Genomic DNA, 26,008 nt, shown 5'->3' with positions numbered 1-26,008 from the left:
TAATCTTTGTTCCTTAGCTCTAGCCAAATAAATTCTGTCCTTGACCCCTCTGGGACATTCCCTTTCTCCAGTACTGCAATACCGTCACCCTGCCCCCTTTTCATTCTTTCCTATCTTCCCTGAACACTTTGTATCCAGGAATAAAAATAAAAATAGCTGGAAAAACTCAGCAGGTCTGACAGCATCTGCAGAGAGGAACACAGTTAACGTTTCAGTTCTGATGAAGAGTCATACGGACTCGAAACTTTAACTGTATTCCTCTCCGCAGATGCTGTCAGACCTGCTGAGTTTATCCAGCTATTTTTAATTTTGTTTCAGATTTCCAGCATCCATGGTATTTTGCTTTTATCTTTTTGCTTGTATCCAGGAATATTTAGCACTCAGTCCTGCTCTTCTTTAAGCCAGGTCTCGGTTACCACCACAGCATCATATTTCCACATGGTAACATGCACCTGTAACTCACCAATCTTATTTACCACACTCCATGCATTCACACACATGCACAGTAACCCTGATTCAGACTTTATTACTTTGTCCCTTACTCTAACCCGACCTATTAATTTACCAGTGTATTCTTTAATTTAGTGCTAACTACCTCTCCCAGTGTTCTCTGCACCTTGGTATTCGTCTCTGATATTATTTACTGGCACCCACACCCCTGCTGAGTTAGTTTAAATCCTAGCATATCTTACAGGCACATCAGTGAGGTGGGAACCGGTTTAGACTGTATCCACATTGATAGGGGTTTTTTGATCACGTTCCCGAGAGAGTTGACGGCAATGGGATCCTTTATGTTGGTGGATCGAGCACATTGGTTGGATGGCTTAAAGGACCATTAAACAACGAACAAAGTTAGAATTAAAATGGAGTAAAAGAGGGTTTGAAAGCCATCACTCAGTTCGGAACTTTAGTTGCATTCAATGCAAGGTATTGTAAACTACCTGGACAGTAAATTGCTTCTGAGGAGTTCATGATGCATGTGTTTCTAGATTTGGCTCTGCATATACTGCTCTGCATCTACTCCAAAGATGATAATTGTTAGGTTTATTACTTACTGTCTCTAGCTTTCATGTATCTGTTATTAAAAGGATGAGAATTATTCCACAACCAACTCTCAGTCGCAGTGGAAGCCATTGTTAAGCTCTCTATTTAATGCTGAATTGTTGTTTGCGTCTCCTCAGCACAATATCATCTGCATTCAATTCACTGGCTGCCGTCACCATGACCGACCTGGTTAAACCTCACTACCCACACATGACTGAAGCTCGAGCCACACTGATATCCAAGAGTCTCGGTAAGTGACGGTGGAAAATGACAATTTGCATATATATAGCTTCTTTAAGGTCGTATATGTTTCAAGATGCTTCACAGGAGCGTTATCAGCAAAATTTGATGTCAGGCAGGTGACCAAGATCTTGATTGAAGAAATAGGTTTTGAGAGACTTCTTAAAGGAGAGTGAAATAATGTCGGAGAAGTTTATTTTAGAGAGGGAATTCCAGACCCAAAGGCACGGCCACCAATGGTGGAGCATTTAAAATTGGCGATGCACACGAGGCCAGACTTAGAGGAGCGCCGATATCTCGGAGGGGCTGTAGGACTGGAGGAGGCTACCAGGATAGGGAGGGCTGAGGCCATGAAGGGATTTGAAAAACGAGGATGAGAGCTGTAAATTCGAGTTGCTGCCCTATGCAGGTCAGTGAGCACAGGGGGTGATTGGGGGTGGAATAAGACTCGGTGTGAGCTGGGATGCAGAGCGGTAGTGTTGGGAATTTGCTAACCTGAAATTCTGGGATCTGTTTGAAGTGAATGCAGCATTGTTCATTCTGCCATCAGTGAGGATTTAAATAATGCGTCTCCTATGGTTTCCATCTCAAGCTGACCAAAGTATTTGAGCAGTGAGTCTGGCTTAATTAGATATTTTAATCGGCTTCTGCCTTGTGATGTGTTTATTTTGATGTGATTATCCCAGCCTGGAATTCAGTTTCCTAATATGTTGGCAGCAGTGGTCACTCTCCATAATGACTATGAACATTCAGGGTTAAGGAAGCCAACACTTGCAGATTGGGAAGAGGGCTGAAGGAATCTTAGAAGAAAGAAAGGCTTGGATTTCTATCGTGCTTTTAACGACCGCAGTGTTCAAAAGATTAGCTGAATTACTCATGCAGCGAGCTGGCACAAACAGGATGGGCTGAATGGCCTGTTTCTGTCCTGTGATCATTCCGTGATTTTACAGATACTTCAAAGTGTAGTCACTGTTGTAATAGAGGAAATGTGAAATTAATTTTGTGCATGCTTCCAAAGACGGCAGTCTGAGAATGACAGGATAAACCTGCTTTTTTGATGTTGGTTGAGGGATAAATATTGACCTGGGCACCGAGGAGAACTCCCCCAGTCGTCTTCACAATTGTGCCATGGAATCTTTTACGTCCACTGGGAGAGCAGGCAGGGTCTGAGTTTGGTGTCTCATCCAAGAAAATAAGGCCTAATATCAATAAGCTCCTGTGTCCCAGACAGCACTCTTCCCACTTCCCCATCAGCAGAAGGACTTTCAAGCCATCAAGTTTCTGTGCTCTGGAATTTCCCTCTCCACTCGTCCCCCACAAACTCCTGCACCCTTCTGGTTCTCTCCTCACCTTCTAAACTACCTGGCCACCCCATTAGTCACCTCCCTTATTCTACCCAGAACTACAGACTCAGTGGGCAGAATTTCCTGCGTGTCGGGCGGGTGGGCCCGACCCAATCCGGAGAAGCCGGCCCGCCGGAGAAGCGGGCCCCGTTGCCAGTTTAAGTGGGCGGGCCAATTAAGGCCCACCCAGCGTGACGTCCGGCGGGAAGTGCTATGCGCTCCCTGTGCGGGTGGGGGGATTCCCCAAAAGCGAGAGTGCGCTCTTTCACACATGCGCACGAAAGAGCGCACATCTCCCTGAGGCTAAGTGCTGCCTCAGGAAGATCACTTACGCTTCTTCAAACATTAAAAATAGAAAAATAAAAAAATCCTTAACATGTCCCCCTCATGTGACAATGTCACATGAGATGGGACGTGTTAATAAATTTCACTAAAACTTTATTGAAGTTTTTTAAACCCTACATGAAACCTTATCCCGCCTGTGGATGAGGTTTCATGTATTATCAGAAGCCCGCCGGGGCTCCTGGCCTGCCCGCCAGCCTTAAGGTTGGACGGGCAGGTCCTTTAATTGTTTTAATAATCCTGTCAATGGCCTCAATTGGCTATTGACAGGTCGGCGGGCGGACAGCTGATTTCACTGTGCCCCCGCCTTCCTGAATATTTAAATGGGGCGGGATGATCTCCCCCCCCACCGAAGTCATCCCGCGTCGGCGAGAGGGCCCCGCCCCCAACTTGCCGACACCAAAATCCAGCCCAGTGTACCTGCCATCTAAGAAGAGATTCGAATCACAATGCAATGAGGGCTAGGGAGGCACGAGTTCTCTTGTAAATTTGGACTGTCTTTTAGTGGTGAGGCATCACTGTGCAGGATCCTCCCTCAAGTGCTTTGTGGGTAGAATCAATGCTGTGTCCTGTGTCTTGCAATAGTTTGGTGAGATTACGTAGAATTTACAGCTCAAACAGGCCATTCAGCCCAACTGGTCCATGTTGGTGTTTAAGCTCCACACAAGCCTGCCACTATCCCTCTTCATCTCACCCCATCAACATATCATAGAGTTGTAGAACAGTTGCAGCACAGAGGGAGACCATTCCACTCATCGTGTCTGTACTGGCTCTCAGCAAGAGCTATTCACCTCGTTCTACTCCCCTGCCTTTTCCCCGTGGTCCTGCAATTTTTTTCTTTTCAGATAATTATCCAGTTCTCTTTTGAAAGCCTCGATTGAACCTGCCTCCATCACACTCTCAGGTAGTGCATTCCAGATCCTGACCACTCGCTGTGTGATAAAAAAGGGTTTTTCCTCATGTTGCCACTGCTTCTTTTGCCAATTGCCTTAAATCTAGAGTGCCCTCTATTTCCCGATCCTTCTAACAATGGGAACAGTTTCTTCCTACCCTGTCTAGATCCTTCCATGATTTTGAATACTTCTATCAAATTTCCTCTCAACCCTCTCTTCTCCAAGGAGAACAGTCCCAACTTCTCCAGTCTATCTGCATTAACTGAAGTTTCTCATCCCTAGAACCATTCCCAGGAATTTTTTCTGCACTCTCTTCAATGCCTATAACACATCCTTCTTAAAATGCGGCACCCAGAACTGGACACAATACTTGACTTGATACCGAAACAAAGTTTTGTACACATCGTCATAACTCTCTTGTTTTTGTACTCTGCCTCTGTTTATAAACCCAGAGCACTGTATGTTTTACTAACTGCTCTCTCACCATGCCCTGCCATCTTCAATGATTTATGCACATATACCCCCTGGTTCCTTGGTTCCTGTGTCCCCTTTAGGTTTGAACCCTTATTTTATATTGTTTCTCCTCATTCTTCCTACCAGAATGAATCACTTCACTGCATTAAATTTTATTAGCTACATGCCCGCCCACTCCACCAGCCTGTCTCCGTCCATTTGAAGCCTCTTACTAGCCTCCTCACAGCTCACAATACTTCCGAGTTCTGCAATATCCACAAATTTTGAAATTGTACCCTGTACACCCAAGCGAAGATCATTAATATAGGTCTGGAAAAGCAGGGGTCCCAACACCGACCACTGGGGGACCCCACTATAAACCTTCCTCCAGTCTGAAAAGCAACTGTTCACAACTACTGGGTTTTTTTTTTCTATTGACTCGCTTCTTCTGAAATGCACCTGTGATATTTGCCTCAATCGCTTCAATGTGGTAGCAAGTTCCACATTCTAACCACTCTCTGAATAAAGGAGTTTTGACCTCTGGATTGTGCCTCTTATCTGTAGAGTGCAGTAAATGAGAGTTCCTATGTTTTTGCAGCACTGGGCTATGGTTTGCTGTGTCTCGGAATGGCATACATCGCATCGCTGATGGGCTCGGTGCTACAGGTGCTGTATGATACACCTCTCTTTACATGTATTTGTATTACTCCCGAGTGCCTGGAGTTGTTGACGTGTTTCTTCTTTTCAAACTCAGGCGGCGTTGAGTATTTTTGGGATGGTTGGCGGGCCACTGCTCGGAATCTTCTGCCTAGGAATGTTTTTCCCCATGGCTAATTCGACAGTGAGTTTTGGTTTTGAATATTCCTTTCTGCTTTAGCAGCGTTTTCACGTTGGGGTAGGCCCTGTCTTAGTGCCAGTTTGTTTGAAGGTTTTCATGGTGGGAGCGGTAGCATTGAGTAAGACAATTTTGCAGTTACACCATGTAAAGAGCCATTGTTACCTTAAAAAGAGTCCCTTTGAAGAAGTGATAGGCCTCGACATTTCAGGAAGCATACTCTGCCCATTGTCTGGGGAAATGACTGGAACAGATGGTGGAGGTGGTTACATCCATCCTATACGGTATATAACGACCTCTTTCACCTGTTCCAGCCATTCCCCCAGCCAACGAGCAGAGTCCGGCCCACTGGTCCATCTAAGGAACTCTTCTAAGATGGCAACTGCTCCCTCAGAGCAAATTTCACATGGTGGGACACCGGGAGCAGCCGGGAAACGGTCCGCCACCCGCGATCGGCCCTCAACTGCAAAAGGCTCCGCGCTGCCGGGGTGGGGGAGTGCAAGCGCAAAAGTCTGCGCACGCGCTGGCTGGGGAACGCGCACTGAAAGCTCCCTGAAGGCAGGGAGCCAAGCAACTTCAAAATCAGTAATAAAGATTTTTAAAATCTGAAAAAAAAATCCCGACGTGGGACTAACTCACCATAACGTGAACAGAATAAAAATTCTGCCCCAAAATTTATATATTTTTAAAAATTTAATTGTGGAAACCTCATCCCGCCCGTGGATGAGGTTTGCTAAATAAATTCAAAGGGCCGCCTGGATAATTCACCCGCCCGCCGGCCATGAGGCTGGACGGGCAACGAAAAATTTGTTTGAATTAATTGATTTAAGGGCCTGAATAGGCCTCGTAATTGTCGGCGGGCGCACTGCCGACTCTCACACGTGCCCGCCGACCGAAAAAGCATGTGAGCGCGCGGTGACATTGGGACACTCGCCCAACGTCATCGCGCACTATTTTGCACCCGATCGGGTCAGGCGCACGCCCGCCCCTGGGAGATAAAATCCTGCCCCAAAAAATTGTCTTACTCGATGTTAATTTAGTGCAGTTAAAAACATTCACTCGGGGCAGGGAGTGTGTATAAAGATACCCTGATGATAATGTTGTGGGTATGGTGGTGTACTGTTTATGTTACTAGTTTAATAAAGTAGAGAACATAAATTCAAAGCCCAGAACATCACTTTGAGAATTTGAATCCCATTTTTCATTAAAAAATAGCCTGTAAATAAAAAACTGGTACCAGTAAAAGTGACCACTAACCTGGTCAGATTGTTACAAAAATCCAACTGGTTCATCAATGCCTTTTACATGGTCACAGAATGGTTACAGCACAGAAGAAGGCCATTTGGCCCATTGTGTCTGTGCCAGCTCTCTGAAGGAACAGTTCACCTCGTGCCACTCCCCTGCCTTCTCCCAGTGGCCCTGCAGATTCTTCCTTTTCAGATAATAGTCCAATTCCCTCTTGAAGGTCTGGATTGACCCTGCCTCCACTACACTGTCGGGCTGTGCATTTCAGATCCTAACCGCTCACTGCGTGAAAAAGTTTTCCCTCATGTCGCCATTGCTTCTTTTGCCAATTGCCTTAAATTTGTCCTCTTGTTCTCGATCCTTCCCCCAATAAGAAGGAAACCTGCCATCCTTCTGCATTCTGATGTCTATGTGACTCCAGTCCCACACCAATGTGGTTCATCTTTAATTCAACTAAACGGGACATGCCTGACTTAATTTCTCTCTGAGATGGCACAGCAAATCACTTGGGCAGGGTTCACAGGGATGAACAGTAAATACTGCCTTGTCAGCAATGGTCATATCCTTGGGAATGTTATTCTTAAATTCAGCGAAATTGTTCTATTTTCAGTCTTATCAGTGGGGCATGAGTATATTTGAATCTTTCACGGTAAGAGATTTTGCTTTCTCACAGTATCTTACTCCCCTTCTGGCTGACTGGTTGGTCTTTGTCTTTTCTGTAACAGGGTGCAATCTCTGGACTGGTGGCGGGTTTGGTAATGGCATTCTGGATCGGAATCGGCAATTTCCTTTCCCGAAAAGCGCCTCTTCCTTTCGTAAATGCGACCACCATCCATAATGTTACCACTGCCTTGGCAACCAGCACCATGGCGACAGTCAACCTTACAACAGTGGCTTCGAGTGCAGGGTACGTGCAGGGCCTATCACTGCAGTGTGTTTCGCTAATGGGCGATGGGATTTGGGGAGGGTGGGTACAAAGACAAAGTGGTAAGAACTAGAGTGTGAAAAATGTCAGTCTCGATCATCCAGGTAACTTAGTTACATTTTGCATTAAACACTATTACCCATATTGTCCCATAAGGTAAACCTGCAGTGGGTAGGAATGATGGTGGGGATTTTGGGTGCTGATCACCACAAATATGCACCTCAAAGAACCATATGATGGTTTTAGCACTGCAAGAGACCATTTGGCCAGTTGGACCTGTGCTGGTTTCTGTAAGAACAACTCAGCTTATCCCTTTCTCCTTGCCCTGCAGATTTTTTCTTTTCAGATAATTATCCAATTCCCTTTTGGAAACCATAATTGACCCTGCCTCCACCACATTCTGAGACAGTGCATTCCAGATCCTAACCACTCGCTGTTTTTCTCACGTCACCTTTGGTTCTTTTGCCACTTGCCTTAAATCTGTGCCCTTTTGTTCTCAATCCTTCCACCAATGGGACACAGTTTTTCCCTGTCCAGACCCCTCATGAGTTTGAACGCCTCCATCGACTTTCCTCTCAACCTTCTCTAAGGAGAACAGTCCCAGCTTCTCCAAACAAACCTCATCACTGAAGTGTCTCACCCCTGGAATCATTCTTGTGAATCTTTTCTGCACCCTCGCTAATGCCCTCTCATCCTTCTTAAATCGTGGTGCTCAGAAATGCATATAATGCTCCATCTGTTGCTATTGGACTGCCTGGCCCACAGTGGTCAAGTGAGGAGCCATGCATGGCCCTAAAGCAGCCCACCCAGTTTTCTTCCTTCCTTAAATTAGTGATAAAAATTGACCATGCAGCTATCAACTTCTTGTAAAATCCCAAATGGTTCACTAATGTCCTTTAAACAGAGCTTGAACTTGCATTTGTGTCACACTTTCATTGACTTCCAGATGTCCTGGAACACTTCACAATCAAAGAACTGACTTTTTTTGAAATATAGCCATTGCTGTAATGTAAGGAAACAAGACACCCAATTTGCACTCAGCAAGCTCCCACAAACAATAAAGTGATGACCAGATTGCCTGTTGGCTCAGGGATAAATGTTGGTGAGGGCATCGGAGGAATTCCTCCTGCCTTTCTTTTAAATAGTGCCTATGGGAATAATTTATGCCCATCTGACGGGGGTTGATGGGGCCTTAGTTTATTGTCTCATTCTGAAAGATGGTTCCGTAATCCCTCATTATAGCACCAGGAGTTCAGTCTGTGCTCCAGTCTCTGGATGTCTTGACAAAAGGAAATCTACCTGGCCTGTCTGTGACACCAGTTCCACACCCAACATGGTTGATTTTCGACTGTCCCCTGAGGGGGCCTGGCAAGTCATTGAGTTACATCAAAGTTCAGGGCAACTAGTGGTGAGCAGTGAAGGCCAAGGCACAACTGATGCAAGACCATAAGACATAGGAGCAGAAATTAGGCCATTCGGCCCATCGGGTCTGCTCCGCCATTCAATCATGGCTGATAAGTTTCTCAACCCCATTCTCCCGCCTTCTCCCCGTAACCTTTGATCCCCTTACCAATAAAGAACCTATCTATCTTGGTCTTAAATACACTCAATGACCTGGCCTCCACAGCCTTCTGTGGCAATGAATTCCATAGATTCACCACTCTCTGGCTAAAGAAGTTTCTCCTCATCTCTGTTCTAAAAGGTCTTCCCTTTACTCTGAGGCTGTGCCCTTGGGTCCTAGTCTCTCCTATCTTGTGCCCCACATCCTGACTACTGTTCAGAGGCCTGTACATAACTCCCATTATGGATTTTTTACCTTTGCGATTCCTCAACTCTACCCACACAGATTCTACATCATCTGACCCTACATCATTTCTTGCTATCGATTTAATTTAATTTCTTACTAACAAAGCAACCCCACCCCCTCTGCCAACCTGCCTATCTTTTCAATAGGATGTATATCCTTGGATATTTAGCTCCCAGTCCTGATCCCCTTGCAGCCATGTCTCCGTGATGCCCACCACATCATACCTGCCAATTTCAATCTGCGCCACAAGCTCATTTACCTTATTTCGTATACTGTGTGCATTCAGATACAACACCTTCAGTCCTGTATTTCCCGTCCCCTTTCTCATTGTCGTCCCTTTATCTGATGTGCTTGAAGTTAGTTTCCTAGCCCTTTCCAAACACTCTGTCCTATTTTGTGTTCTGGAGACTTTAATAGCCTCTTCTGGGCTCTCCTTTTCAGTTTTTCATAATTTTCCATGAAGTTGAATCCACCCCCCCACATGCTAACCTGCTGCTTTGTTTCCCATTAGTCATACTTCTTGGAGTTTTACCCTTCACTCCCCCCGAATTTCTAGTTGAAAGTCCTGTTGACCACCCTATTTACCCTTTTCACTAGAACATTGGTCCCAGATCGGTTCAGGTGGAGACCGTCCCAATGGTACAGATCCCTCCTGTTCCAATACTGATGCCAGTGCCCCACGAAATGGAACCCCTCTCTCCCGCATCACTCCTTTAGCCACGTGTTTACTTCCCTTATTCTCACGTCCCTATGCCAATTTGCACATGGCTCGGGTAGTAATCCAGAGATTATAACCCTCGAGGACCTGTTCTTTAATTTAGTTCCTAGTTCCTGATAATCCCCAAACAGGTCCTCTTTCCTAGTCTTACCTATGTTATTTGTCCCAACGTGGACCACAACAACTGGATCCTCCCCCTCCCTCTCCAATATCCTTTCAAGCCGGTCAGAGATGTCCCTCACCCTGGCACTGGGCAGGCAACATACCATGCAGGACTCTCGATCCTGCTTACAAAGGATGCTATCAATTCCCCTAATTATAGAATCCCCTACAACTACCACTTGTCTATTTGCTCCCCCCTCTTGATGGCCTCCTGTGCCACGGTGCCGTGGTCAGCTGGCTCATCCTCCCTACAGCCCTGTTCCTCATCCACACAGGGAGCAAGTACCTCGTACCTGTTGGACAAGGTCAAGAGCTGAGGCTCCTCTGTTCCTGAACACAGGATCCCACTACCTGCCTCACTTGCAGTCACACCCTGCTGACCCTGACCACTGACCGGACTTGAGGTACTTAATCTACCGGGTGTGACCGCCTCCTGAAACAAAGCATCCAGGTAACTCTCCCCCTCCCGGATGTGCCGCAGTGTCCGGAGCTCGGACTCCAGCTCATCAATTCTGAGCCGGAGTTCCTCCAGCAACCAACACTTGCTGCTGATGTGGTCACTGCGGCTCGCAATGGGATCTGCCAGCTCCCACATCATACAGCTACAGCACATCACCTGCCCAGCCATCTCTACTTAGATAATTAATTTATTAATTAGCTTTGCAGTGTTTTTTTTTTCAAATTTGGTGCAGATTTCCTACCAACCAATCAGGTCACAGCTTTCCTGTGATGTCACATTTTCAGTTTTGGCTTCAGTTACTCTGTGCCCCGAGGTCACCGCTCTGGTGCTCCTCCCTCTGAGTCTGCTCCCTAGAGACAAGGCCGTGAATCCCCGAGGTAAGCTAGATTTATACTCACCGCTCCGGTGCTCCTCCCTCCGAGTCTGCTCCCAGGATTTACTCACCAATCAGCTGCTTTTTCTTTAAAATCCACTTTCAGAAGAGTGTCCCTCGCAGGTCTGGTGCACTCCTGAAGCAACTACCTCTTCCTCTTTTTTTTGGTTTGAGGAGGAGGGAGGGATGGAAACACTACAGCAATGTAATGTTTGGGGCTATTCCGTTCTTTGACAGTGGGTCCTCCTCGATTCCCTCCTGAGTCGCGGTGGCTGTGATGACTTCTCCCAGAATTTTTTTTCTTTCGCATTATCAACAGTCACAGATTGCAACTCTTTTGAGTACAATCACAGTTCTTGGTTTCCGGGAGTGGGACATGAACCCACAACCCTCTGATTCAAAGGCGAGGGTGCTATGAACTGAGCCACAGCTGACACCTCCATGCTTCAGTTACTTCTCACCAGCGCCCTCTGTTGGGTGCTCTTCCTCCTGTTGAGTGCAAGAGTCCTTCTCCTCGATTCTCTCCTGAGTCACGGTGGCTGCGATGAATTCTCCCAGAATGCTTCAGTCACTTCTCACCAGCGCCCTCTGTTGGATAGTGGCAGAACAGGGTAGGCAGAGAGGTAATCCAACTATTGGCCACTAGTTGTACTTGAGTTTGTGCAGTGCTCTAGACTGTGGTATGTTGGGTTTCCTCCATTCTAACGTACCAGATGGTAACACAGGGATCAACAAGGCTAAAATCCAGCAGTGGTGACATTGGACAATCTGCTAGATTGCCCAATGAAGACCTTGGTAATACCTTATGAAAACATCAATGAGTCTCTCAGCTAGTAGATACTATTTAGATACATAGAGATGAAGAGCAATGGAACTATTGGAATAAACATCTCAGTGTACCAGTATGGGTGCCATGTCATAACTAGAGTTCCACTCGCTCATCAGTTAATCTGAAGTGATGGTGAGGTTCAGAAAATCTTACAGCAAAGAAGGCGGACATTCAGCCCATCATGACTGTGCCAGATTTTGAAAGAGCAATTCATGTTTTTCAGATGCCAGTGGTTCAGTGGGTAGCTGAGGCAGGAGGTCGTAGGTTCAAGTTCCACCCTGGAGACTTGAGCGCACAATCTAGAATGATACTTCTGGTGCAGTACTGAGGGAGTGCTGCGCTGTCAGAGGTGCCATATTTAGTTTGAGATGTTAAAGTGAGCTCCAATCTGCCTGATCGGGGATGTAAAAGATCCTACGGCCGCTACTCCAAAGAGGAGCAGGGACATTCTCTTCTGTGCCCTGGCCGATATTTATCTCTTAAACCAAAGAAAAACATTATCTGTCAATATCTCATTGCCATTTGTGGGATCATGTTGTGCACAAATTGGCTGCTGCGTTTCCTACGTTACAGTGGCTACACTTCAAAAAAAAAGAGCTTCACTGGTTGTAAAGTGCTTTGAGGTGCTAGATAAATGCAAGTATTTTCTTCAAAGATTTTTCCTCCTTGTGTAGCTCAACCAATTTCCTGGTCTAATTTTCTTCCTGTTCTGTAGCCCCACAGGACTGAAGAAATTCTACTCTCTGTCCTACGTGTGGTACAGTGGGCACAACGCAGCCACCGTCGTCATCGTGGGACTACTGGTCAGTTTCTTAACAGGTAAAGTACCAGATTGTACATTGTGAATTGGTGCTTGTCAAAGCCTTGCTCTTCCAACCTCCTGATTCAGCTACTCACCTCTAGCATGGCGCTGTAGTGGTTATATTACTGGGTGAGTAACTCACAGAACGTGAATTTAAATGGTAGTTTGTGAATATGAATTCAGTTTAAGTAGCAGCTATCAGTAAGAGCGGCCATGAGGATTGTCATAACTGGCTCACTAATGTTTTTAGTGAAGGTAATCTGCCACCCGTAACCCATCTGGCCTGTTAAGTGTCTCTGTCTCATACCTGACCCCAAACTGATCTCTGATAGGGCCTAGTGAACCTTGTACCTAGATGGCCCACCATCACCTTCTGAAGAGCAACAATAGATGGGTAATAAATGGATTGAACCCGAGAATAAATATATGAAAAGATCTCTGAAGTGGTGCGGGCTAAATCTCCCATGCTCTTTGACAAGTGGAGAAACTGTTTGCAGTGGCAGGAGGGTTGATCACCAGAGGCACAGATTTAAGGTGACGAAGGTTATATTAAACTAAAGACTTGAATGTTCTCATGGGAAATTTGAGGCGCACAATAAAATGTCAGCCATGCACACAAAGGTTAGTGGAAATCTGGAACTCTCTCTTCAAAAAACTGTCTACGCTGGTGATCCAGTAAAAATTTCAACGCTGAAATTGACAGGTTCCCGTCAGTGATGGGCTGTTAAGGGTTCCGGAATCAAGGCAAATAGATAGAGTTAATCTAAAGATCAGCCATGATCTAATTGAGTGAAGGGACAGGGCTGGAATTCCTACCGCCTGCCTTGGCCACTTGGCCTTGATCACGTGACTGTTACTGTCTCTATTCTCGCAGGTAGCGACCCATTTCGTTGTCAAGTTTGTTTTTTTTTAAAATATCAGCAGTGTGTCTGCATGTGTGCATCTGTATACGTTGCTCTCTGGTAGGCAGTATTTGCTTTTAGTGAGCCTGTCTGTGTTAGTTGTACGTCAGTGTGTACAAACGCTTTTTACAGAGACATTGAATTCTGTGCCCACCCTCTGTGTACATTCTAGGCCCAATGAAAGGGGAAGATGTGAATCCATCAACTGTCGTTCCAATAATGCGTTACCTGCTCTTCTTCCTGCCCGAGCAATGCAAGGAGAAGCTGAGCTGCGGAGTTCGGTATCAGCCAGCGGTACGTAGAGAACCTTCGATTAGTTTTTACTCCCTCCTTCCTAGTGTTAGCAAATGGCTGTGAACCCGTTTAATTTGGCTAAGAGCTCAAACTCATCACACAGGCTACAGCTCACTGCCAGACAGACTGTACCGTCTGCAGCTCACTTTAAGACAGATGGTACTGTCTGTGGCTTGCTGGCAGGCGGCATGGGGCCGCCCACGGCTCAGTCCGTCAGGCGCAGACCGGGCTACCCCAGGCTCAGCCTGTCAGGCGCAGTCCGGGCCACCCCAGGCTCAGCCCGTCAGGCGCAGACCGGGCCACCCCAGGCTCAGCATGTCAGGCGCAGACCGGGCCGCCCCAGGCTCAGCCCGTCAGGCGCAGACCGGGCCACCCCAGGCTCAGCCTGTCAGGTGCAGACCGGGCCCCTCGCGGCTCAGCCTGTCAGGCGCAGACCGGGCTACCCCAGGCTCAGCCTGTCAGGCGCAGACCGGGCCCCTCGCAGCTCAGCCTGTCAGGCGCAGATCAGGCCACCCCAGGCTCAGCCTGTCAGGCGCAGACCGGGCCCCTCGCGGCTCAGCCTGTCAGGCACAGACCGGGCCACCCCAGGCTCAGCCTGTCAGACGCAGACCAGACTGTGCAGTTGTGGGCTCCAGCCTGCCTGAAAGTGTCATGGTCAGGGCAGTACTGAGGCTCTACTGCATTGCCAGAAGTGTTGTCCTTCGAGTGAGCTGTCAAACAGAGGGCTCAGTCTGTCAGCTCAGGTCGATAAGATTTCTCAACATGTTATATTTCAGTAGAATCACGTCTCATTCCTGTAGACTCCATATATTTGACACGATTTATCGTGATCTCCTGCTGCCATTCTAAGGAAGAATCTTGAGGCGTTTTCTCAATTGTGTATGATTTAAATGCCAGTTTGTTGTGAAGCCATTTTGCCTTATTTGTGTCCTCCCTTTCCCCATGTTTCTCACTAACACAGAACAACGAACCCAGCTTTCAGCATTCTCCCGTGCCAACCAAAGAGCCAAACGGGGTGATAAACAAAGTGGCGACGCCAGCGGTAGAGGATAAACAGCAGTTTGGAGCGCAACCATCAAAGGAGGTGGCAGTTGAGAAGGAGGATCAGGTGTCAGTGGTGCTGCAGGAGACGTCTTTGTGAGGGTGGATCCTACGCGGCCACTTACTCCGCATGTAGACGGTGCTGGGAGAGTAAAATACTTCTACCATCTTTTAACAAAGGAAAGGCTGCAGGATAGCGGCAGACCCACTCTTCGTGGTTCTTGATCTCTTCCATAGAGCTTTGTCTTTGCCACTGTTTGGAGCCTACACGGAACTAGATGAATAATAAAGGGCAAGTGGGTGGGAGGAGGGAGGGAAGGGAAGGGATGAAATGACCTTAGGTAACTAATTGCCATCGACCCAAGGTGTGTCTCGGATTGACAGGTGGTGCCATGGCAGCCACTGGACTCTACCCAAGCAGGTAAAAGTTAACGGGAGCTTTGTGACTGCCCCTGTTTGTTGACGAGTTATTATTCATCTGCTTGGGTTCCAGGTATTTTTTTTTTTGTAAAGCTTTCATCGCTCAGGAGCTCCATAAGAACTTGCTACTGGACCATTAATTCAGTCTTGGAATTGAGGCCGGGGGGGTGGTTGGAGGACGAGAGGGGCAGTGCAGAGGTTTTGTTTCCCCAGCTTTTGGGCTGGTGTTGGGTGAGCAGTTTGTTTTCTTTTTAATTTGGTCTTCTACAGTTTTCTGTGTTTAAATAGTTGCAGGTTTTACAGTGACAGGTAGGATCTGTCCTGTTTCTGCTGGCAGATGTCCATGTCTTGTGATTTTGATATCTTTGTCGAGCCAAGCTAAGGTTCAGGCTCACTGTATTTTTTGTTGTCCCTTAACTCAACCAAAGGGCCCCCACCACCTCGAGATTTCCATTATTGCTGCTTTGTAATCTATTGAGATGAGATGCACAAACTCAACCTGAGGTGAATATGGCCTCTTGCCCCATCAGATTTATTTTCCCAGACCTGCCCCGTTCTGCTGACGAAGGTGAGATTGAGGGTGTTTGAGACTGTGGGGAATCTGCCAACTCCTTTCAGTCTACAGGCCAACGAGTCCAAAGCTCCCACTGAGTTATAAATATATTTTAAACACTAGCTGGCAGCTCCGTGACTCAGCGGGTAGAATTCTGGCCTCTCAGTAAGAAGGTCATGGGTTCACGTCCCACTCCGGAGACCCGAACACGGAATCCATGCTGACGCTCCCAAGAGCTGTACTGTCCACTGTGCCTTCTTTCAGGTGAAGCTTTAAACTGATGGTGCCTCTCAGGTGGATGTGAAAGGTCGTGCATGACAGTTTTGGAAGATGAGCGGGGGAGTTCTCCCCATTGCCCTGCGGCCAGTGTTTAGCAGAACAGTCTTGGGGGGCTGAATGGCCTCCTGTTCCTGTGTTCCTCATAGGTCTGAGCCAGCTGAGAAAACAGAGGATGTTGGAAAATCTCAGGTCTGGCAGCATCTTTGGAGAGAGAAACAGTTAACATTTTGGACCTGTGACCTTCCACCAGAACTAAGAATAATTAGAGACGGAATGGGCTTTAAGCAAGTGAAAGGGAGGAGAGTAGGTAAAAGAACAAAAGAGAAGGTCAGTGATAGAATGGAAAGCAGAAGAGATTAAAAGAAAAAAAGGTTTTATGGTGCAAGGCCAAAGGGAATTGTAATGGGACTAGTAAAGAAACAAAGATGTGTCTAGAGGATAGCTGCCATCTGAAAGTAAGAGAAATTAGAGGGAAAAAGCAAGAGAAAAGAAACCAACAGGGGCAGAGGTTAGGATCTAATATTGTTGAACTTAATGTTGAGCCCAAAAGGCTGTGAGGCACCCAGCCGAAAGATGAGGTATTGTTCCACGGGCTTGTGTTGAGCTTCATTGGAACACTGCAGCAGACCAAGGACAGAAAGGAGTGGGAGCAAGGTGGAGAATTCAAATCACCTGTCATTTCTACATGGAGTAATAGAATCATTACAGTACAGGAGGATGCCATTAGGCCCATTGAATCCATGTTGGTTCCCTGTAGAGCAATTCAGTCAATCCCATTCCCCCACTCTATCCCAGTAGCCCTAACTTTTCCAAGTTTTCCCAGTTCTGGTGAAAGGTTGTAGACCTGAAGGGTTAACTCTTTCTCCCGCCATACATGCTACCAGACCTGCTGCGTATTTCCAGCACTCTCAGTTGTTATTTCAGGTTTTCAACATCCATAGTATTTTGCTTTTGTGGTTTGGAGAAAAACAGATCTCATTAACACTTGTTGAAAGCAACCCACCTTGAAGCACGTGTCACTGCTACTCTCGTTCTGTCCCAAGCCCGTGAATCCGTCACACTAATTATACCCTAGGCACAGACCACATCAAGAACCTTGCAGGCATTTTAGATTTCTGTGCAGGTGATAAAATTTTAAGTGTTAACAAATTCAGGTCTGTCTTGGGTATGTGCCCAGTGTGATCATTTGCTCCCTTTCGGTGGTCTAATAGAAGAGTGATACCCACTGCCCTGTGTGTACTAGACCCGGTAGTGCAAGAACGAAACTCCTTCGTGAGAAACTATGATCTCTCTAGAGCCAGTCCAAGCCAACAGAAACAATTGGTTCTATTTATCTTTTCTATTTGCTTTATTCCTATTGTATAGGAAGTGAAACGTACAGATCACCAAATTTGTTGGGAGTTGCATGGGACAATTCCTGTTTTTTTAAAATTTGTTCTTGGGATGTCAGTTTGCGTACGATTTACAAAAAAAAACCTGCTCACTAAGTGTGAACGCACAAACTCCCCCTGACCAGAGAAGAACGTCCTCCCCTGGCTGCCAGACTGATTTCCCCCTCCCTGAGGTCAAAGAGTCATTCGCTGCTAAACATCATCTCGTGGCCAACTTCTGCCTTCGCATTGGTCATTGCCTGGGACGCGTGCAAAACAGATACCTTTCCCACGTTTAATTCACCTCTCACCTTCCCGTGCTTCAGTGTGTGGCTATCTGGAGAAACGAGCCCCCTTTCTGGCACCTTCTTTGTTAAGAAACAACTTCTCTTGGGAAAATGGCCACCGAATCCCAAATGGCAATGGATAATCAGTCATGTTTGATTTAGCAAAAGTTCAACGGACCGTGGTAATTACGCTTTGAGGTTGTTGATAGTGTCTGAGGTTAATGTAATCTCTTGTTATTTTTATGTTTTTTTAAGTTGAGGGCATGGTGCTTTGTTGACGTTCCTGTCACACGTGTTCAGGAAACTATACGCTGGAATTCAGCAAGCATGTTCACTATACCAGTCATCCCTCAACATCTGGCTTTGAATCATAACATGGGACTCTGAATGGAGTCCTGCTTAGTAACTCTCATCACGTGTAATGTGGGTTCCTGACTGTCCTGTCTTGTACACGTCAGCTCAGTCTTCTCCCCTGTGTGAGTACGAGGTGATATCACAATGGAGGAACAACAAAACACTAAATACCAGACAGAGGTCTTTCACCCTCTTGTGTTAACTCTGCAATTTTTGGCAAAGTGATCATGAATTTTCTTACAGTGGGAATCTTTATTTATTTTTACTTTTTGTAAATTTGTCAAGCTCTCCCCATCCCTAGGCTTGAATATAGTTGTGTGGCGACACCTTTGTTACTGGACTATAACCCAGGGAAAGTGAGTTCAAATCCCACCATGACATTTGGAAAATTTGAAAAAGAAAATCTGGGAATTAAAAAGCTTAAGTCTGTAAAAATTAACAGATTGTCCTAAAAACCCAACAGGCTCAGTAATGTCCTTTAGGGGAAGGGAGCCTGCCCTCCTTACCCAGTCTAGGCTCATATTTGACGACAATCTCACACTGACGTGCTTGACTCTTAACTGTACCCTGAAGTAGATTAGCAAGCCACTTGCTCTCCATTGTTCAAGAAGGAGGCTCACCACTATTTAAGATAACTAGAGATGGGCAATAAATGCCATTCTTGCCAGTGATGCCCGTTACCCAGGGAACAAGTTTTTATTTTAAAAGAGTGATGCTGCATGAAATTCAAACCCAGCCGTTAACCCTTTCATCTGTGTTAGCTGGGGCCCTTTCACACTTGCACAGCATCACCAGCTGAGGAGGCTGAACTCTGAAACCAATGGGGTGTTTAAAAATTAAAGGCTCTCAGCCAATACTCACCCAGCTGAGGGGCAAAACTCAACCTACTGCTGGGTGAAATTTGAATCAGACTTACACGAAAGAGAACATATCTCATAATGCATAGAGATTTTAATTTATAGCACATTTAAATTATTGTGTAGATGCATATTTTAGAATAATATACTGTAGTGTATGAATGTGATTTAATTTTTATTCTGTGCTGATTTTATAATTTGTCTTTAGCAAGTTTTGAGGTTTTTTTTAAGTAATATGGTTCAACAGTTTAAGATAATGAATTCGTTCATTGTGTATGGATGTATCATGCCAACATATAATTTTATACATTGACTTGTGGGCAGCGTACTGTGTGTGCACACAGCATGGCATAGTGTGTGCGTGTGCACAGTATGGCGCACCCTGTGCATGTGCGCAAAGCGTTGTTTGCCATGTCTTGCCGTGTGTGCACAAACTATACTGCACTGTGGGTGTGCACAAAATATATCATAATGTGTATTTGTGCTCAAAAGTATATTGTTTGGTCTTGCCAAGTTGTTAAAACTGTGTGTAGATGTAGTGTTTGATTCCATGTGGCTGTGCTGCTCGCACTAGCATTTGATGCATTTTACTTTTTGTTGTGAACGTTATGTAATGGTGTCTGGATTCTCACCAGGGCATGTAAAACATGCAGTCAGTAATCATACCATTGCAATGATCTTCAGCATGGTGCACAATCAGTCAACCTGGTAACTGGGCTGGCACCAGAGTGAACAAAAATGACCCTGAAAACTGTCAGCTTGCTCTAAAAGGCAAGCAGATTCGTTAAAAGTACAGTCGTGTTGTGTTTATGTTAATACACTAGTAATCCAGAAACCTGAACTGATGATTCTGAGACATGAGTTCATATCTCACCACTGCAGCTGAGGAATTTAAACTCAGTTGGTAAGTAAATCAGGAATACAGAGCTAGTCTCTTTAGTAATGGTGACCATTAAACTGCCAGATTGCTCTATAAATCCGTCTGGTGCACCAATGACGGCAGATTTCCTTCCTTAAAGGACATCAGTGAATCAGATGGGCCTTTAAAATAATCAATGATAGTTTGTCATGGTCAAAAATTCCAGATTTTAAAAATTATTTGAAGCTAAATTCTACCAGCTACCATGGTTGGATTTGAACCCTGAGTATTAGCCAAATTCTCTGGATTGCTAGTCTAGTGACATTACCAAAACACCACCGTCTCTCCTGACTTCAGTGGGGTGTGATCGATAAATGCTGGCCTTGCCAAAGGTACCCAGATCCCAAGAACAAATAAAATAAAACACAGACCAGTTTGCAGAAGAGGTTTTGCAAGGGCCACTGCTGATTTCTGACACACTTCAAGTTGCATAAACTTGGCTTGTGTTCCCTTGAGCATAGAAGATTAAGGAGTGATCTGATTTAAGTGTTTAACTGGAGTAGATACAGAGAAGCTGCTTCCTCTGACGGAATCGAGAACAAGGGGACACAATCTTAGAGTGTTCGGGGGGGTGGGGAGGCGGGGGTATATCAGGAAGTACTTTTTCACATATAGGCCAGTGGAGATCTGAAACATGATCCCCTCCAAAAGACTGTAGATCAATTGGAGCTTTCAAAACTGAGATGAATAGATCTTTTTTAGGTGAGTGTGTTTTGACCCTGTTCATATTTTATCAGCTCAGTCTGTGTGTTTTAGTTTTGATGTCAGTCATGGGGAGCAAATTTTGACAGCTCTTTAAAATTTGCCGTCCCTGAAAGGCCAAGCTTTGAGACTTTCTGTTGATGACACAAAGCCTGAGGAACCTTTTAGATGTGTGTACCTCTGAGATGAAGCTCCTTTTGGCAACAATTTCATTTAATCATTCATTCTGGGGAGAAGATGGTGTCGTGGTATTGTCACTGGACTAGTAATCCAGAGGCCCAGGCTAATGCTCTGGGCACAGCAGCTGGTGGAATTTAAATTCAGTGAATAATCTGGAATTGAAGGCTAGCCTCAGTATTGGTCACCATGCAACTATCATCGATTGTCATAAAAACCCATCTGGTTCACTAATGACCTTTAGGGAAGGAAATCTGCCGTCCTTACCCAGTCTGGCCGACATGTGACTCCAGACCCACAGCAACGTGGTTGACTCTTAACTGCCCCTCTGAAATGGCCGAGCAAGCCGCTCAGTTCAAGGGCAATTAAGGATGGGCAACAAATGCTGGCCTTGCCAGCAACACCCACGTCTGTGAACGAATGAAAAAAACCCCCGATGAAGTAAGCAACAGTAAACACTGCACTGATTCTGACAAATAGTGTGAATTATGATCAGAATTTTTAGGAGGCCGTTGATGGAGGTGCTTGTATGTTACATATATATTGTGTTTTATATATATATGTGTGTGTGTATGTGTATATATATATGGGCATTTCTATATCAAAAGCGTGAATCTGTTTAGCTACATATTTCATATTATACAAACACATTGTAATTCTGCTACAGCAGTATGTGTCTATATGTGTATAATTTATATGTATTCACAGGATGTGGATGTTTCTGGCAAGGCCAGCATTTATTGTCTGTCCCTAATTGCCCCTTTGCTTGATTTGCCACTCTCACTGAAAGGTCAATTTAACAAGCTCAGTGTCCTTTGAGACAACGAGTTTTGACCAAGATCAGGTAAGACGATGGAAGCCATGAGAAAGAAGGCTGTCCTCATCCACCCCCATCCCTCGAGAAGGTGGTGGTGAGCTGCCTTCTTGAACCGCTGCAGTCCATGTGGTGTAGGTACAGCCACAGTGCTGTTAGGAAAGGAGCTCCAGGATTTTGACCCAGTGACAGTGAAGGAACGATGATGTGGTTCATAGTCAGGATGGTGAGTGACTTGGAGGGGAACTTGTAGGTGGTGATGTCCCCATGCATCTGCTGCCCTTGTCCTTCTAGGTGGTAGAGGTTGCAGGTTTGGAAGGTGCTGTCAAAGGAGCCTTGGTGAATTGCTGCAGTGCATCTTGTAGGTGGTACACACTGAATATATGTGTATAATATATACATGCATATGGTCAATTCTACAACCAAAGTTGTAACAACAATGTAGAGATCCCATCCTTTCCCACACTGTCGGATTGAGGAAGCTCTTTCTCTCTCCACATTGCTGTCCTGGTTATTTCCCAAATTTCCTGTTTAATTTCAGATTTTCAGCTGTCACAGAATCTGATCTTTGTTGCATTTTATTGTGTTTCTTCATCTTGTGTTTAAGGCCTGTGCTAGGTCATGTCTGTAAACTAGACTAATGAGGGGGCAGGCTTTAATCCACAGCCAATTCCAGTACTCATTTTTTATTCCCCTCCCACCGCTCACACTAAATAACTCATTAGGTTGATGCGCTACCTGCAGTGTTATTGCTATGCAGTCTAGAGACCATTCTGGCCTACACTATCTTAGATAATCACAGCCAGAGTGGCTCCGTGCCCATGAGGCTAAGGACAACATTCCTGCTGCTGATGCTAGGATTGGCTGTAAAAGGTGTGTGTTGTGGGGGAGCAGTACGCTCAGCTGCGGAACCTTGGCAACCAAATAATCTTGGCTCAACTTGAGGGAAACTAGTACCTTTTAAGAACAAAGAACAAAGAAAAGTACAGCACAGGAACAGGCCCTTCAGCCCTCCAAGCCTGCACCGATCATATTGCCTGTCAAACTAAAACATTTTGCACTTCTGGGGTCCGTATCCCTCTATTCCCATCCTATTCATGTATTTGTCAAGCTGCCTCTTAAACACCACTATCGTACCTGCTTCCACCACCTTCTCTGGCAGCGAATTCCAGACACTCACTACCCTCTGCGTAAAAAACTTGCCCCGCCCATCTCCTCTATAGTTTTCTCCTCTCACCTTAAATCTATGTCCCCTAGTAATTGACTCTTCCACCCTGGGAAAAAGCTTCTATCTACTCTGTCCATGCCACTCATAATTTTGTAAACTTCTATCAAGTCGCCCCTCAATCTCCGTCGCTCTAGTGAGAACAATCCGAGCTTCTCAAACCTCTCCTCATAGCTAATAACCTCCAGACCAGGCAGCATCCTGGTAAACCTCCTCTGCACCCTCTCCAACGCCTCCATATCCTTCTGGTAATGTGGCAACCAGAATTGCACGCAATATTCCAAGTGTGGCCTAACCAAGTTTCTATACAGCTGCAGCATGACTTCCCAACTTTTATACTCAATACCCCTGCCATTGAAGGCAAGCATACCATATGCCTTCCTGACTACCTTATCCACCTGTGTTGCCACTTTCAGTGACCTGTGGACCTGTACACCCAGATCCCTCTGCCCGTCAATGCACTTAAGGGTTCTGCCATTTACTGTATAATTCCTGCTTGTATTAGACCTTCCAAAATGCATTACCTCGCATTTGTCCGGATTAAACTCCATCTGCCATTTCTCCGCCCAAGTCTCCAACCAATCTATATCCCGTTGTATCCTTTGACAATCCTCTTCACTATCTGCAACTCCTCCAACCTTAGTGTCGTCTGCAAACTTACTAATTAGCCCAGTTACATTTTCCTCCAAATCATTTATGTATACTACAAACAGCAAAGGTCCCAGCACTGATCCCTGCGGAACTCCACTGGTCTCAGCTCTCCATTCAGAAAAGCACCCTTCCACTGCTACTCTCTGTCTTCTATGACGAAGCCAATTCTGTATCCATCTTGCCAGCTCACTTCTGATCCCGTGCGACTTTACCTTCTGTACCAGTCTGCCATGAGGGACCTTGTCAAAGGCCTTACTGAAATCCATGAATATAACATCCACTGCCCTTCCATCGTCGATCATCTTTGTCACTTCCTCGAAAAACTCGATCAAGTTAGTATGGTACCAGAGAGTTACAAAGGAACATGGGGAGGGGGCAGAAAGTTAGCAACCAAAATAAAACCAGTAAAAGCAGAAGCTCCCCTGACTCCTAATCACCATCGAACACCCACTGTTGGAAAATGGTGTCTAAGGACCATGAGTCAGGGAAATATCTTGGCTTATCAGCACGGGGCATATTTTCTGCGAGCTGTCATCACGTGACCTCCTGCTTCTCTTCCCCCGCCCTGCCTCATCCCTTATTCCTACCATCCCTCTGGCTGTGGGAAGGCAGGACCCAATCAGGAAGTGACTAGACTGTTCCTTACCTGATTGGGTGATTAGTGCCTGTCAGTCAAACAGCCTTTTCTCCCCCATCTCGACATTTTAATAACTGGTAAACTAAAGTGCTTATAGAACATTTAAATCTTTTTAATGCCCCTATGATCTTCTCCTGGATTTGTTCACAGCAGCGCCCTGGAGATTAAACTTTAATTCCCGCAGACTCAGTAATTGACAAATAAAAGAGATTATGTTTAAATAGCACCTTTCACATCCTCAGGACATCACAAAAGAACTTCAGGGCTAAGGAGTTACTTTCGGTGTGTTTCACTTGTAATGTAGGCACAGCAAGATCCCACAAACAGCACTGAAATGGGAGACTTTTTAGGGTGTTAGCTGTGGTCGGCGAGTAGAACACTCACTTCTGAGTCAGAACGTTCTGGGTTCAAGTCCCACTCCAGTGCTTGACTCTCCAGGGTCAGCAATGGCGGAGTGCCGGAGGTGCCGTCCTTTGGATGAAACGTTAAAGCGAGCCCAGACTGCCTCCTCAGGTGGATGTAAAAGAACCTATGGCAATACTTTGAAGAGCAGGGGAGTTCTCCCCAGTGTCCTAGCCAATATTTAACCCTCAATCAACATCACAAAAACTGATTATCTGGTCATTATTACATTGCTATTTGTAGGATCTTGCTGTGTGAAAATTGGCTGCTGTGTTTCCTACATTACAACTGTGCCAATATTTCAAAAAGTACTTAATTCGTTGTAAAGCACTTTGGGATGTCCAGTGGTTGTGAAAGTCACTATATAAATGCAAGCCTTTTTCTTTATGGGCATAAAGTTGGTGAATAATGTGGCATTGCTCAGCCTGATTCCACACGATTAGACTGGCCCTTTGGAGCCCAAGGTAAGTTGAAAGGGCTTTCCTGTCAAACCCGGGTCCCGACTAGTTCTTGAGGTCTTCAGGGGTCAGAAGAGAAAGGAAGAATCAGCACAAAATGTTGTAAACTATAAATCTGGGCTCATCTGATGTTGCAAAAGTGGCCTTGGAATGTTTGATGGAATTTTGTTATTCATTGCCCAATGATATTAGAGGAACCATTTTATCAGCAACTGCTGATTGTCAAAGAATTGTGTCTAACATTTTAGTCCAAGATTACAATAATTGTATAACCTAGTAATTTCTACAATGTTGCTATGTGTTATGTGTAATGGAATCTTCAGTGTAAACTATTGGTCTGGTCCCAATGAGTGTACTGATGAGAATTCTTGTCTTTATATTTTGATTATTGTTTCAACAAAATATGCCTTAATATAAAATGAGATTACTGCCATTCCATTATCTCCTCCAAGAAAAATTAAAAGACTATCTTTCGAGAACATGCAAACGTTTTCTATCCTATCACTGCTGCTGGGACTTAGTGTTAAGCCTTGTAATGTCAGCATGAGCCATCTACCTCTGTACTCCTGGAAAAGGAAGTGGGGGGGTTAACCCTTACAGTTCCAGACTCTCCAGGGAGTCATGTACCTTCTCTAGACTCTGGGGGAGGGGGTAGAGAGAAGGAGTGAAAGTAAGAACGTAAATAGGAACAGGAGAAGACCATACGGCCCCGTGACCCTACTCCATCATTCAGTATGATAGTGGCTGATCTTCGATCTCAAATCCACTTTTCTGCCCGCTCCCCATATCCCTCGAGTCCCTTTGAAACCGAAAATCTGTGTCTTAAATATATTCAATGATGGAATATTCATAACCCTCGGGGTAGAAAATTCCAAAGATTCGCAACCCTTTGAGTGAAGGAGTTTCTCCTCATCTCGGTCCTAAATGATCGGCCTCTTATCCTGAAACTGTGCCTCTTGTTCTAGATTCCCTAGCCATGGGAAACAAATTCAGTTTCTACCCTGTTGAGCCCCGTCAGGATTTTATATGATCACATCACATTCTTCTAAACTCCAGAGAATATAGATCCAATTTACTCAACCTCTCATGATAGGTCAACCCTCTCATCCAGGGCTATAATTCTTCTGGTGCCTGCAATTGCAAAGAACTTTCTGATTCCAATACACACAGGCTGGGTAAGGGAGGGAGAGAGAGA

At 45.5% G+C, this 26,008-nt stretch overlaps 1 protein-coding gene and 1 long non-coding RNA gene across 2 annotated transcripts in view; one reads left to right on the top strand and one right to left on the bottom strand.

Annotated features, from left to right (window-relative positions):
- slc5a6a (solute carrier family 5 member 6a) overlaps nt 1-21,285 on the top strand; it is a 71,648-nt gene extending 50,363 nt beyond the window's left edge. The window contains exons 10-16 of the mRNA XM_078560564.1: nt 1,182-1,294; nt 4,914-4,981; nt 5,070-5,156; nt 7,121-7,302; nt 12,385-12,488; nt 13,546-13,667; nt 14,629-21,285. Of these exons, the coding sequence (XP_078416690.1) occupies nt 1,182-1,294; nt 4,914-4,981; nt 5,070-5,156; nt 7,121-7,302; nt 12,385-12,488; nt 13,546-13,667; nt 14,629-14,808 (856 nt within the window). The 3' untranslated portion in view covers nt 14,809-21,285. The remainder of the gene's footprint in view (nt 1-1,181; nt 1,295-4,913; nt 4,982-5,069; nt 5,157-7,120; nt 7,303-12,384; nt 12,489-13,545; nt 13,668-14,628) is intronic.
- LOC144692136 (uncharacterized) lies at nt 17,842-25,291 on the bottom strand. The gene is made up of 2 exons (XR_013579273.1): nt 23,507-25,291; nt 17,842-18,089 (listed from the first exon to the last, which is right to left on the bottom strand). It is a non-coding gene; the product is annotated as an uncharacterized LOC144692136 (long non-coding RNA).
- Between the last annotated feature and the right edge of the window lie 717 nt (nt 25,292-26,008).

The sequence above is a fragment of the Cetorhinus maximus genome, chromosome 2, assembly GCF_964194155.1.
Source record: "Cetorhinus maximus chromosome 2, sCetMax3.hap1.1, whole genome shotgun sequence".
In the NCBI taxonomy this organism is placed as follows: Eukaryota; Metazoa; Chordata; class Chondrichthyes; order Lamniformes; family Cetorhinidae; genus Cetorhinus; species Cetorhinus maximus.
This window is presented reverse-complemented; position numbering and strand designations above follow the sequence as displayed.